At 52.7% G+C, this 12097-nt stretch overlaps 1 protein-coding gene across 3 annotated transcripts; it reads right to left on the bottom strand.

The window, feature by feature from the left end:
• Positions 1-3502: 3502 nt before the first annotated feature.
• On the bottom strand, positions 3503-11717 carry MEST (mesoderm specific transcript). Of its 3 annotated transcripts, none has more exons than XM_009490032.2 (11): positions 11564-11717; positions 10859-10938; positions 9631-9708; positions 9063-9199; positions 8657-8715; positions 8354-8394; positions 7889-7959; positions 7225-7326; positions 4811-4887; positions 4168-4231; positions 3503-3681 (listed from the first exon to the last, which is right to left on the bottom strand). In XM_009490032.2, the coding sequence occupies exons 1-11, from the start codon at positions 11715-11717 to the stop codon at positions 3564-3566; spliced, it is 981 nt and encodes a 326-aa protein (XP_009488307.2). In that variant the 3' UTR covers positions 3503-3563. The 3 variants fall into 3 exon arrangements, with proteins under 3 accessions (XP_009488307.2, XP_075575079.1, XP_075575072.1); XM_075718964.1 differs by having other exon boundaries at positions 10859-10958; positions 11614-11717; XM_075718957.1 differs by lacking the exon at positions 7225-7326.
• Positions 11718-12097: the final 380 nt, after the last annotated feature.

The following is a 12097-nucleotide window of genomic DNA, read 5'->3' as shown; positions in this document are numbered from 1 at the left end:
TGTTTACTCAGCAGAAGCCCCTTATTCTTATTATTATTGTTACCATGGACTTCCAGAGGGCAGACTTTGGCCTCTTCAGGACCCTGGTTGGGAGAGTCCCTTGGGAGGCAGTCCTGAAAGGCAAAGGGGTCCAGGAAGGCTGGGCCTTCTTCAAGAAGGAAGTCTTAAGGGCGCAGGAGCAGGTGTCCCCATGTGCCGAAAGACCAACTTGCAGGGAAAACCACCGGCCTGGCTGAATAGGGAGCTTTTGTGGCGACTCAGGGAAAAAAGGAGAGTCTGCCACCTTTGGAAGAAGGGGCAGCAACTCAGGAGGAGTACAGGGACCTTGTTAGGTCATGCAGGGAGGAAATTAGAAAGGCAAAAGCCCAGCAAGAAGTTATCTGGCCAATGCTGTAAAACATAATAAAAAACGCTTTTATAAGTACATCAGCAATAAAAGGAGAGCCAAGGAGGATCTCCATCCTTTGCTGGATGTGGGGGGGAACATTGTCACCGAGGACAAGGAAAAGGCTGAAGTACTTAACGCCTTCTTTGCCTCTGTGTTTAACAGCCAGACCGGTCATCCCCAGGGTACTCAGGCCCCTGAGCTAGAGGATAGGGATGGGGACCAGAATGGAGCCCACATAGTCCAGGAGGAAGCAGTTAACGACCCGCTATGCCACCTGGATGCTCACAAGTCTATGGGGCCAGATGGGATCCACCCGAGAGTGCTGAGGGAGCTGGCAGAGGAGCTTGCCAAGCCACTCTCCATCATCTATCAGCAGTCCTGGTTAACAGGGGAGGTCCCTGATGACTGGAGGCTTGCCAATGTGACGCCCATCTACAAGAAGGGCCGGAAGGAGGACCCGGGGAACTACAGGCCTGTCAGCCTGAGCTTGGTGCCGGGGAAGACTATGGAGAGGTTCATCTTGAGTGCACTCAACAGGCAAGTGCAGGTCAGCCAGGGGATCAGACCCAGCCAGCATGGGTTCACAAAAGGCAGGTCCTGCTTGACCAACCTGATCTCCTTTTATGACCTGGTGACCCGCCTGGTAGATGATGGAAAGGCTGTGGATGTCATTTACCTGGACTTTTTAGCAAAGCTTTTGACACCATCTCCCACAATACTCTCCTTGGGAAGCTGGCAGCTCATGGCTTGGATGGGCGTAGTCTTCACTGGGTAAAAAACTGGTTGGGTGGCCGAGCCCAGAGAGTAGTGGTGAATGGAGTTAAGTCCAGTTGGCAGCCGGTCACAAGCGGTGTTCCCCAGGGCTCAGTACTGGGGCCAGACTTAATATCTTTATTGATGATCTAGATGAGGGGATTGAGTGCACCCTCAGTAAGTCTGCAGATGACACCAAGTTGGGCAGGAGTGTCGATCTGCTGGAGGGTAGGATGGCCCTGCAGAGGGACCTGGACAGACTGGACCGATGGGCCGAGGCCAACTGTATGAGGTTCAACGAGGCCAAGTGCCAGGTCCTGCACTTGGGTCGCAACAACCCCATGCAGCGCTACAGGCTTGGGGAGGAGTGGCTGGAAAGCTGCCTGGCCGAAAAGGATCTAAGGGTGTTGGTTGACAGCCGGCTGAACATGAGCCAGCAGTGTGCCCAGGTGGCCAAGAAGGCCAACAGCATCCTGGCTTGTGTCAGGAATAGTGTGGCCAGCAGGAGCAGGGAGGTGATTGTGCCCCTGTACTCGGTGCTGGTGAGGCCACACCTGGAATGCTGTGTCCAGTTTTGGGCCCCTCAATAGAAGAAGGACATTGAGGTGCTGGAGCGTGTCCAGAGAAGGGCAACGGAGCCGGGGAAGGGTCTGGAGCACAGGGCTAATGGGGAGCGGCTGAGGGAGCTGGGGGTGTTCAGCCTGGAGAAGAGGAGGCTGAGGGGAGACCTTATCGCGCTCTGCAGCTGCCTGACACGAGGGTGTAGTGAGGTGGGTGTTGGTCTCTTCTCCCAAGTAGTTAGCGATAGGACGAGAGGAAATGGGCTCAAGCTGCGCCAGGGGAGGTTTAGGTTGGAAATTAGGAGAAATTTCTTTACGGAAAGGGTGGTCAAGCATTGGAACAGGCTGCCCAGAGAGGTGGTGGAGTCACCATCCCTGGAAGCGTTCAAAAAACGGGCAGAGGTGGCACTTTGGGACATGGTTTAGTCTGGTCCACCCTTGATTGGTTTAGTGTGGACTTGGCAGTGTAGGTTAATGGTTGGACTGGATGATCTTAAAGGTCTTTTCCAACCTAAACGATTCTATGATTCCTAAAGGGATGCTATTAGATTTCAAACAGAAGCAGTTAAAAAACACACAAAACCTGCAGAGTCTGCCAACCTGCAAATTTACGATTTCCTAACAATTGTCTCCTCTGTTCCACACAGAAAAACCAATGTGCAGAGAGAGAGATTTAATCTTCACCTATCAAGGCATATTCAATTCTCTGAGCCTTATGTCGGAAAATACCAAATAACAGTGCAGCCTTTTCCTGGGCTCAAAGATGTGAAACGTCCCATATCAAAAGTTGGGAAGTGAGGGGGAAGGAGGGGTCTTGCAGTGACTTCCTTGTCAGGGAAGTTCTGAATCTCTCTGCCGATGACTGGGTCAGGAAGGAAGGAAGGAATCTTATCTTAATGCTAATTTAAACACCTGGCCCAGATCCCAGTGGCTGGAATAGCTATTGTTCCAAAGAACACCTTGGCTTTTGCTAGTGCCAGCGTTGCGTGTTCAGCTTGCTCTAGTGAAACAGGTACGAGCCTGCCCTGGTAGAACTGCCTGCTACAGCCAGGCTTCGGGGAAGCTCCCGAGATAGTCCCAGGGGTGTAGTGTCGGTTGAGTGGCTCTGCTTGTTGAACTGAAAATCAGAGGAACAGGGGAATGTGGTAAAAACTCGAGGTTTAGAGCTTGCCTTTGGGTAACTGGCCATTAAAAAGAGATTACTGAAGACATAATTACAGTGCTTAAATGCCCCTTTATGGGTGCAAGAGCATCATTGCCTATACTTCAGGGGATTACAGATCCAGCTCTCCTGCTGTATTTAGTGTAGGCAAACTCAGTCTCAAATTCTTCAGTCCTGACAAGCTGGCCAGGTATTATAACACTTAGCAGAAGGCTATTATTTAAACTGCCTGTGTGGCAACTCAAAAAACAAACCAACATCCATCTTAGGAATATGCACATCGGCCCTTGGCTGCTGATGGTCCTGTTGATCTGTGGCACACGGCATCGCCTAGCAGTGACGGCAAGTAAGGACTCCTGGACTGACATATGTGCTCTGCCTCCCCTCAGGTGCCCCTGTGCTCCCTTGAGCCCTCCTGGCTCTAAATACGGAGGCCAGTCAAGAAGCAAGGTGAGCGCGGGACTGGGAGAGCTCTCGGCATCCTGTAACTCTACTTAGGCTGACAGTTTTGTCCATGCCTCCCTGCAGGCTGATCTTTTTCTGGTGCTCAAAGGATTTAACTGCATAAATGCAGCAGTTTAGCAGCCAAAGATTAGGGTGTTAGTGCAAAGTGTTGGATCTGGAGATGAAAAAATCGGGGTTTCTTCCTTTCCCCAAAGCCTGACTCATAAACAGAGAGTGAGAACTGAGCTGCAGCAGCTCAGAAGGAGTTGATGAAGTTCAGATACGCGTTCAGGAAGCCTGTCGGATCCTCCAGCTGTGGATAGTGGCTAATGTGGTCATCCAGCACAGACACCGTGGACATGGGAAGCACCTTCCTGTTGGAAGAATGCAGCGAGGCTTAATTAAGCACAGGAACTGCAGCAGGCTCAGCCCGCAGCCAGCCAGATGCTTCCGGCGAGGAGGGCGGTACCCTCTTTGCACAGTTGGGATTGTGCCCGTAACATGGTTTTGGGACAAAAAAGCCTGTATCAGCTACAAGTTGACCACTCTTCCGAGTGTTGGAGTTACTTCAGGTTAGTTTGGAGAAGACTACCTCAGTCAATAAATCTTAACCTATGTCTGATGTGGTTTTAAAATGCATGATTGATTTGACTGAGAATTGTGACTTTGATGCCTAAAATGGGGAAGCAATTTCCAAATTGTAGAAGGCTCCGACTGAATCACCTGGCTGTACAGGTTACAGGTGGGAATTAAAAATCGATTCCATGAAAAGGGAATTGAAGGAAAAAGTCTGAGGCAAAATCTCCCATGAAATGAAACCCCAGTTCTGTATGCCTGCTTTGTGGAGGGTTTTGTCTCACTTGTAAAGCTGAAGAAACTCTGGGTGCGGATTCACAGGATCCAGGGGCCCATAGATTAGATGCACTGCAAGAGAGAAGCACAGATGGAGCTTTTATACCCAAGGACATCCCTAAACTAAGCCAAGGAGACCCGTTGCAGACATGTTCCCCCCTCACACGGAGCTTGGGAAGCTTTCAGCAGAGCACTGAGCAAACCAGCTACTGAAAGGGCGCTTGCTTCTCTGCCCTGGGCTCAAGTTCAGCCTCCAACCCACCTCCTGCAACCACCAAACCTTTCCTTGAGTGGTTGCAACTTCTCTTGAGCTTGAAAAGCACCTCAGCTTCCCTGGGGCAGCAGCTGGAGAAAGCGGAGGCCGTGAACCAGCCTCTAAAGGAGAGTTACCTCTGCTCAGCGGAACAAACTCTTTTTCCTCTTAGCTTAACAAGCTCACAGCTCTCTGCTGTAGCCGAGCCTTAAACTGCAGCAGGGAAGTTTGCTACCCCCTGCACAAACCTGATTTGAGCCATGTCGTCCTCACTGGAATAACTGAGAGGCTCCAGCGATTAGTGGAAGGAGCCAGCACCACGCTCCAGTGCCTGCATGTGAGGGGGGTGATTCCCAACATCCCAACCAGTAAATCAAAGAAAATGGATTCCTACTCACATGGGACGGAGGTGGACATCAAAGCCCCAACCCAGCGGTCTCTGTGCTTCTTTCTCTGGTTTATGTACTGCAAAATACTGAAGAGAAACCTGTTGTTATGCAGCAGATGGTGCCTCCGGGTGCTGGACAGCCTGGAAATTGCTTGCAGGGCAATGTACGCCTCTGCAATGAGACAGAGGTGGAATCTGCGTCTCCCACAGGCTGCCTCCTTGGGCAGCAGCCACACAAAATCAGTCTGCTGACCATCCCCGAGCTTAGCAAACTGCCTAAGGTGTATTTCTGGGGTTTTTTGTTTGTTTGTTTTTTAAAGACAGGAAATAAAAGTGCAAATGAGGTTGGGACTGTGACTCCAGGCCTCACCGCTGCCAGCTCTGTGCCCTAAGACTCCTACCCAAGTTCATTTAGGAAGGGGAAAACAGCCTGTAGTCTGGGGAGATAGAAGAGTTTGAATCATAGAATCATTGAATCATTTAGGTTGGAAAACACCTTTAAGATCATCCAGTCCAACCATTACCCTAACACTACCAAGTCCACCACTAAGCCAATTAAGGGTAGAGTAATAATTAATTTGATCTTTCCTGGCTTGGTGGCTGGATTATATTTTAATGAAAGTAAAAACTAGGAATCATTAAAGTTGGAAAGGACCTCTAAGATCATCAGTCCAACCGTCAACCCAACACCACCATGCCCACTAAACCATGTCCCAAAGTGCCATGTCTGCACATTTTTTGAACGCTTCCAGGGGTAGTGACTCCCCCACCTCTCTGGGCAGCCTGTTCCAATGCTTGACCGCTCTTTCCATGAAGAAATTTCTCCTAATATCCAATCTAAACCTCCCCTGGTGCAATTTGAGGCTGTTTCCTCTCGTCCTATCAGTAGTTACTTGGGAGAAGAGACTGACCCCCACCTCACTACACCCTCCTTTCAGGCAGTTGTAGAGAGCGATCAGGTCTCTCCTCAGCCTCCTCTTCTGCAGACTAAACAATCCCAGTTCCCTCAGCCACTTCTCATAAGACCTGTGCTCCCATCCTTCCCAGCTGAGATGGAAGCGTATTTGGGTCCTCTGCTCCCAGTCAAATGCCACTGGGTTGTTCAAGGGGGTGAACCGTGGTAACCCTTGTGCCAGGCGGTGCAGTAAGTCACGGCGGGCTGCAGGCAGCTGGCAAACAAGCACTGAAAGGTCGGTTACCCCCAATCCCCCTTAGCAAACTCCGCACCGCTTCGCTCGGGTGGCAGAGCAAAAAGCGGGTTTGCAATCAGATCCTACAGAACGGGGCAGAAATCGGTCTGCTAAAAGCCAACGCAGAGGCAGCGCCATCTCAGTGCTCCTATGCTCGGCTCACCGGTGGTGCAGCAGCTCTGAAACTTTCAGCGCCCCGCAGAAGTGGAGTGGACGCTGAACTACTGAGTGTGGAGGAGTGCAGGAGAAGATAAATTGCACTAGTCAGGTCTTACGGTGAAAATCTGAAGCGCTAACAGCTCCTCGGCCTGTCTCGTTACCCCAGCCAGCAACTCAGGGTAACTCCTTGCTTCAGCACAGCTCTCAGGGGCTGAGGCTCACAATTTAAACGTCAGGTTCAAGTCAGTTGGGTTATAAATTCCTTTATAACCCGTCTTTCCAAGGACGGGAATCTACACTGAATAAACGTACCGATACTCTGACACATGACATTTAAGAGTCTGGAGATATTTTGGCACTGAGTTTCCCATCACAGCTGCGCTGCCAGCGAAGGTGACACTGCAAGAATTTGCCATGACAGGACTTGTCATGTAGGCAGCGTGTCAGCCGTGTATCCATCGCTGGACTTGGGCGAGTATCCCTTGTTATAAGAGGCAATTAGCAGGCGCCCTTTGGAGGGGCTGAGCTATTTGGTCCTTACTGTGATTTGTCTGGAGATTGTCCCCAGCGGGAGGAGAGAGGAGTTTGCATGCTGGGGGAGAAGGATGCGCCCAGGCCCTGCTGAATGGGGATACTGAACTCACAACCACCAGCCTGAGGTCCTTCCAAAAGTCCCAAACTGGAGAGAACCTGATCTAGCTCCAGCTGTTAACAAAACCCCACAAATTCAAGCCCCTAATATCCAAAGAAGAAAAAAAAAAATCCCACCCTGTACATCTCCAGCGTTGTCCTTCTCCCACCATCTGCAGGCTCAGATCCTCCTGACTCCAGACTTCATTTACCTGCCTTGCACCATCCCAGCAGGAATCCCTGCTCCTACATCTCACCCTAGCTCTTTTTTGGGGGGCAACAATGATCCCAGACCCCAACAGAAGCAGCTGGAGGCTCCAAGGAGCCAATGTCCAGGGACCTGGCCAAGCTCTGGTGACCTCCAAGCTGCTGCATGGCTCTGTCTGCAAACAGAGGGACACCGTGGTGTAAAACTAAGGTTGTGCAGCAATTAACAGCGACGTACCTGTCAACAACAAGATTGCCATCGTTGGTCCGCACCACCGTCCACATGTCCCAGTACTCTGCCTGCGAAGGCTGCGTGTAGGGCCCGAAGACTGCCCCGAGCCTGAAAAAAAAGAGTTCAGAGCGGCACGGCAGCAGCCACGTTAGCGTACGGCTCAAAAACTAGCCGAGAGCAAAAAACAGTCGAGCACTTCCAGCTTCCACTGCGAAACATGTGGGTGCGAGCGCAGCGCTGCGAATCATCCCCCAAAGGCACCCGGTGTTGGACTTAGTGGCCAGTCTAAAGGGCTTTTTGGAAAAAAAGAGGGTTTGCAACATCTGATAAAAATATATAGCTGATGGCGCGCCGTATGCAGAGTGTGGTTAGGGTTTTCAGTGCCTCTGTCACATGTGCAAGCCCAATACTCGTGGGAGAGAAGGATTTCAGCGTACAGTGGAAAGCTGTCTGGTTTATTATTAGGCCGAAGCACTTTGCCAACCTGGAGAGGGAATGGCCCGGAGGACCAAGGTCATTCAAATCCAGGGAGAAATCTCTCCTGGGACAGTGCCGGGAGATCCGCTCACCTGCCAAATACCCACTACACTAATTCCAATGTTGGCCCCCTGCCTACTTGGCCCACACGCCCCGTACAGACTGTGCCCAGCAGCGTGGAGACCTGACTCACCCTCTGGAGAAGAAAAAGAAGTTCATCAGCCGTGTGATGACGGGGGACAGCAACCCCCCATCCTTGAGGATCTTGGGCAGAAGGAAAAAAGGAGACAGCACCACTCGGTATCGTACAGACGGGTAAATCCTGCCTCCCCGGAGGGCTTTTCCTCCGGCTCCCCATATCGCAGCATTTTCCCAGCTCAGCCCCGACCCTTGGTAATGCCGAGATGTACGTGAGCTCTCGACAGTGAGATATCAGCGCTTCGAGGGGTGATTAGCTGGGATGTTCGGATGAGATGAGCCGCATCCTGACAGCCCCTGCCTCTCCCCACTGCCTCTAACGATGCCTGTGAGCAGCTCAGGTGCCATCACCGAAGCGGGAAAAGCAGCAGGCATTTGAGCCAGGTAAAACCCCAAACTCACGGAGTCAGACTTCTGCTCGAGGGGTGATTCAGTACGACTAGAGGGGGTAGCTGCTCACCTTCTGGATGAAGCGGGGGTAGTGCGTTTCGGGGAAAATCCCTGGAAGGACATCAGAGAACAGAGTTGTAATGCTACAAGCGTTTTGCTCTGCATCTCCCAATCTCTCTGCTTCTTTGTAGTGCCGTGAAACACACCGCAAATGCAGCCCCAGGTCTGATGCTGCCGGTTAATTACAGCACCTTAATTGCAATTGCTTGGGGTTCAGGTGGTGCTTTCCCTTGGGTGATGGAGATGGGAAGGTCATCCCATGGATCTCCATCCCTTCCAGACCACCCATCCCACCACGCCGGGCAAACCTTACCTCCGTTGGATAAACAGAGGCTGTTGATCAAGATGCTTCCAGTTTTATTGTGCTCATACCTGGGGACAGAAAAGAAGGTGAAACACAATGAGATCTTCTCCAGGATCCAAGAAATGACCGACCAGCAGGTCAAATTAACAGCACTGGATCATCTCTGCTCCCCTGCTGTCCCTGGCTTGATAAGAAGGAGCTCAGGAGGGAAGTTAAAACATCCTAGCAGCTGGGATTTGATGGATGGGACCCTCAGATCTGCCCACCACGGATGTGCCCTGAGGCCTCCCGGCCTTCATTACAGCTGTAGGTACAGGGGAAAGGGGGTTCTGCGCTACGTCCTTCCACTTATCTGCTGGAAATCATCTTGACGGGGACAACAAAGAGCAACCAGAGCATCAGTGGTTCCAGTGACCTGTGGAGCAGCTCCTGGGCAACCGTATCCCCGTAATCGTGGGACAGGAGATTAATCTTCTGGTGGCAGAGGCCGAGGTGACGCACCAGCCCCTCGACGATGCTGGCTTGCTCGAAGATGGAGTAGCGGTGGGGCCTCTGCGAAGCAAAGCAGGAGAGGAGCCGCAGTGAGAGCCCAATCCACCATGAGCCCACAAACTCCAGAATAAACACCCAAATGGAGGAATATGGGGTGGAGACCAGTAGTTTGTGACCTCAGACTGAGCAGATGGGATATCCTGGGCCAGCAGGTACGTCCACAAGCCCACAGGAGCGCTGCCCATGCCCCAAAGGGGTCAAGGTGTGCTTTGGAGTCACGTCAAACCCAAGTAAAGGCAAGACGGTGACAGAGACGATCTCCACCATGCACTTTCTCCATCTGTTCCGCTATTATAATCTCTTACTCCTTTTCCAGATGTAAATGGGAGAAGAAACTGGACTGCAAATGCCAATTTTCCGGGGATGCTGGCACGGCAGAACAACCTCTGGGCCAAAAACAACTGCAAAAATCCTCTTCCCAGGCTACTTACAGGCTTGTCACTGAAACCAAATCCCACAAAATCCAGAGCAATCACCCGGTGAAACCGCTGGGTCAGCCCTTCCCAGATCTGGAAGAGAAATGCATTAAAAAAACAGCTGATGGGAGGGGAGGGAGGAAAACTCTGCGGCGATGCGCAGCCATGGACGGCCACGCTCCCCTCCACTCCTCCAGACAGCACCAGAAAACTGCAAGAGGTTGAAATTTCCCAATAAACAGCAAGACCATCCCCCCAAAAAACTCCAAAAAACAGTTGGGGGGTTTTTTCCTCCTGCTTTGAGCTGCAGTGTGGGAAAGGGCAACGTGAAAAGAGCTTGGGTGCTGTGCAAGGCTTCTGTCAGGAGAGGAACAGGGCTGAAAAGGACCTGGGGGTGTTGGTTGACAGCCGGCTGAACATGAGCCAGCAGTGTGCCCAGGTGGCCAAGAAGGCCAACAGCATCCTGGCTTGTGTCAGGAATAGCGTGGCCAGCAGGAGCAGGGAGGTGATTGTGCCCCTGTACTCGGTGCTGGTGAGGCCACACCTGGAATGCTGTGTCCAGTTTTGGGCCCCTCAATAGAAGAAGGACATTGAGGTGCTGGAGCGTGTCCAGAGAAGGGCAACGGAGCTGGTGAAGGGTCTGGAGCACAGGGCTAATGGGGAGCGGCTGAGGGAGCTGGGGGTGTTCAGCCTGGAGAAGAGGAGGCTGAGGGGAGACCTTATCGCTCTCTCCAACTGCCTGACAGGAGGGTGCAGTGAGGTGGGTGTTGGTCTCTTCTCCCAAGTACTTAGCGATAAGACAAGAGGAAATGGGCTCAAGCTGCGCCAGGGGAGGTTTAGATTGGATATTAGGAGAAATTTCTTTACGGAAAGGGTGGTCAAGCATTGGAACAGGCTGCCCAGAGAGGTGGTAGAGTCACCATCCCTGGAAGTGTTCAAAAAATGGGCAGAGGTGGCACTTGGGGACATGGTTCAGTCTAGTCTACCCTTGATTGGTTTAGAGTGGACTTGGTAGTGTAGGTTAATGGTTGGACTGGATGATCTTAAAGGTCTTTTCCAACCTAAACGATTCTATGATTCTGTGATATCCCGGAGCACGGTGGTAGCCCCAGCAGAATCTCCTCCGGAGCACTGCCCACCCTGCGCTGAGCCACCACCCATGTCTGTCCGCTCATCCCTGGGAGGGAGAAGCCATGGGATTTGCTGACAGCATCCAACCCCGCCGTGTATTCACTCCCCTCACCTTGTACCAGTCATAGCTGGAGGTTGGGAAGCCATGCAAGAGGATGACGACGTCGGAGCTGCCGACGACGCCGGTCGAATCTGCGGAGGGAACGGGGCACCTCAGCGTCAGCTTTTCCCCCCCTGAATTTCCACCATTATATGACAGGCATTGCCGTTCGCCCCACCAGGAGCCCAACCAGCACCGTGGCGTTACCTCTCCCCCAGCTCCTCCAAAACCAAGCATGAGTTTGACTCGCACCACAGCTTCCCGGTGCCAGCATGGCTTCGGAAACCCGGCCAGACGAGCCACCACAGCCGCCAGCACCGGCTACTTGATGCAAACCAGGGTTTTATTTAGCACAGTTTAATTGCAGCTGCCCTTCAGTTGCTACAATGAGTGACAACCGCTCCAGCAAAAAGGTTTTTTGGCATCTTTTCCTTGCTGTGACCCACCAGAGGTTCTTGGGATCCTTCCGTGCCAACACCAAGGCTTCACCCTTGAACCTTCGTGGCTTCACCCAATTAAAGCGTTTTGGTAACAAACAGGCACACCGCAATCCGTGCAGCGGCTCCCCTTAAAGCCATTCTGTTTTGGGAGAGATTTGCCATCTCCCTGCTTGGCCTTGGGGACATCCCCGGGGCCAGCATGGGGAGCAAAGCCCCGAGCCCCGCTTCCCACCGGGATGGACGAGGTGTCCCCCAAGGCTCCGTGTGGCCCCGTCACCTCTGTAGAAGATGTTCTGGTCCTTGTAGGTGAAGTAGGCTCCGGAGGACCTCCAGGAGAGGAGAGCCGGGGAGAGCTTGGGGGGCGGGATGTGCAGGTAGACGGCGAGGAGGGGCACGCTCAGCAGCCCCACCTGCACCCACCACTCCTTCATCCTGCGGGAGAGAGCGAGGCACCCGTTTATCGGGATTTGCTCCATAACCCCCATGTCCCCATAACCCACCTCCATGTCCCCAAAACCCCCACGGCCCCCTAATCCACCTCCCAAGTCCCCAAAACCCCCACAGCCCCATAACCCACCTCCATGTCCCCAAAACCCCCACGGCCCCCTAATCCACCTCCCAAGTCCCCAAAACCCCCACAGCCCCATAACCCACCTCCATGTCCCCAAAACCCCCACGGCCCCCTAATCCACCTCCCCAAGTCCCCAAGACCCCCACGGCCCCCTAATCCACCTCCGAAGTCCCCAAGACCCCCACGGCCCCCTAATCCACCTCCCAAGTCCCCAAAACCCCCACGGCCCCCTAATCCACC

This window comes from Pelecanus crispus, chromosome 1, assembly GCF_030463565.1.
Source record: "Pelecanus crispus isolate bPelCri1 chromosome 1, bPelCri1.pri, whole genome shotgun sequence".
In the NCBI taxonomy this organism is placed as follows: domain Eukaryota; kingdom Metazoa; phylum Chordata; class Aves; order Pelecaniformes; family Pelecanidae; genus Pelecanus; species Pelecanus crispus.
This window is presented reverse-complemented; position numbering and strand designations above follow the sequence as displayed.

Excerpts from the sequence above, each read along its gene's own strand:
- MEST (XM_009490032.2), bottom strand. The coding sequence starts at position 11,717 with ATGAAGGAGTGGTGGGTGCAGGTGGGGCTGCTGAGCGTGCCCCTCCTC. Across the intron at positions 9,709-10,858 it reads CCAGCTATGACTGGTACAAG|ATCTGGGAAGGGCTGACCCA; the intron begins GTGAGGGGAGTG and ends TTTCTCTTCCAG. Across the intron at positions 4,232-4,810 it reads GATGTCCACCTCCGTCCCAT|TGCATCTAATCTATGGGCCC; the intron begins GTGAGTAGGAAT and ends TCTCTCTTGCAG.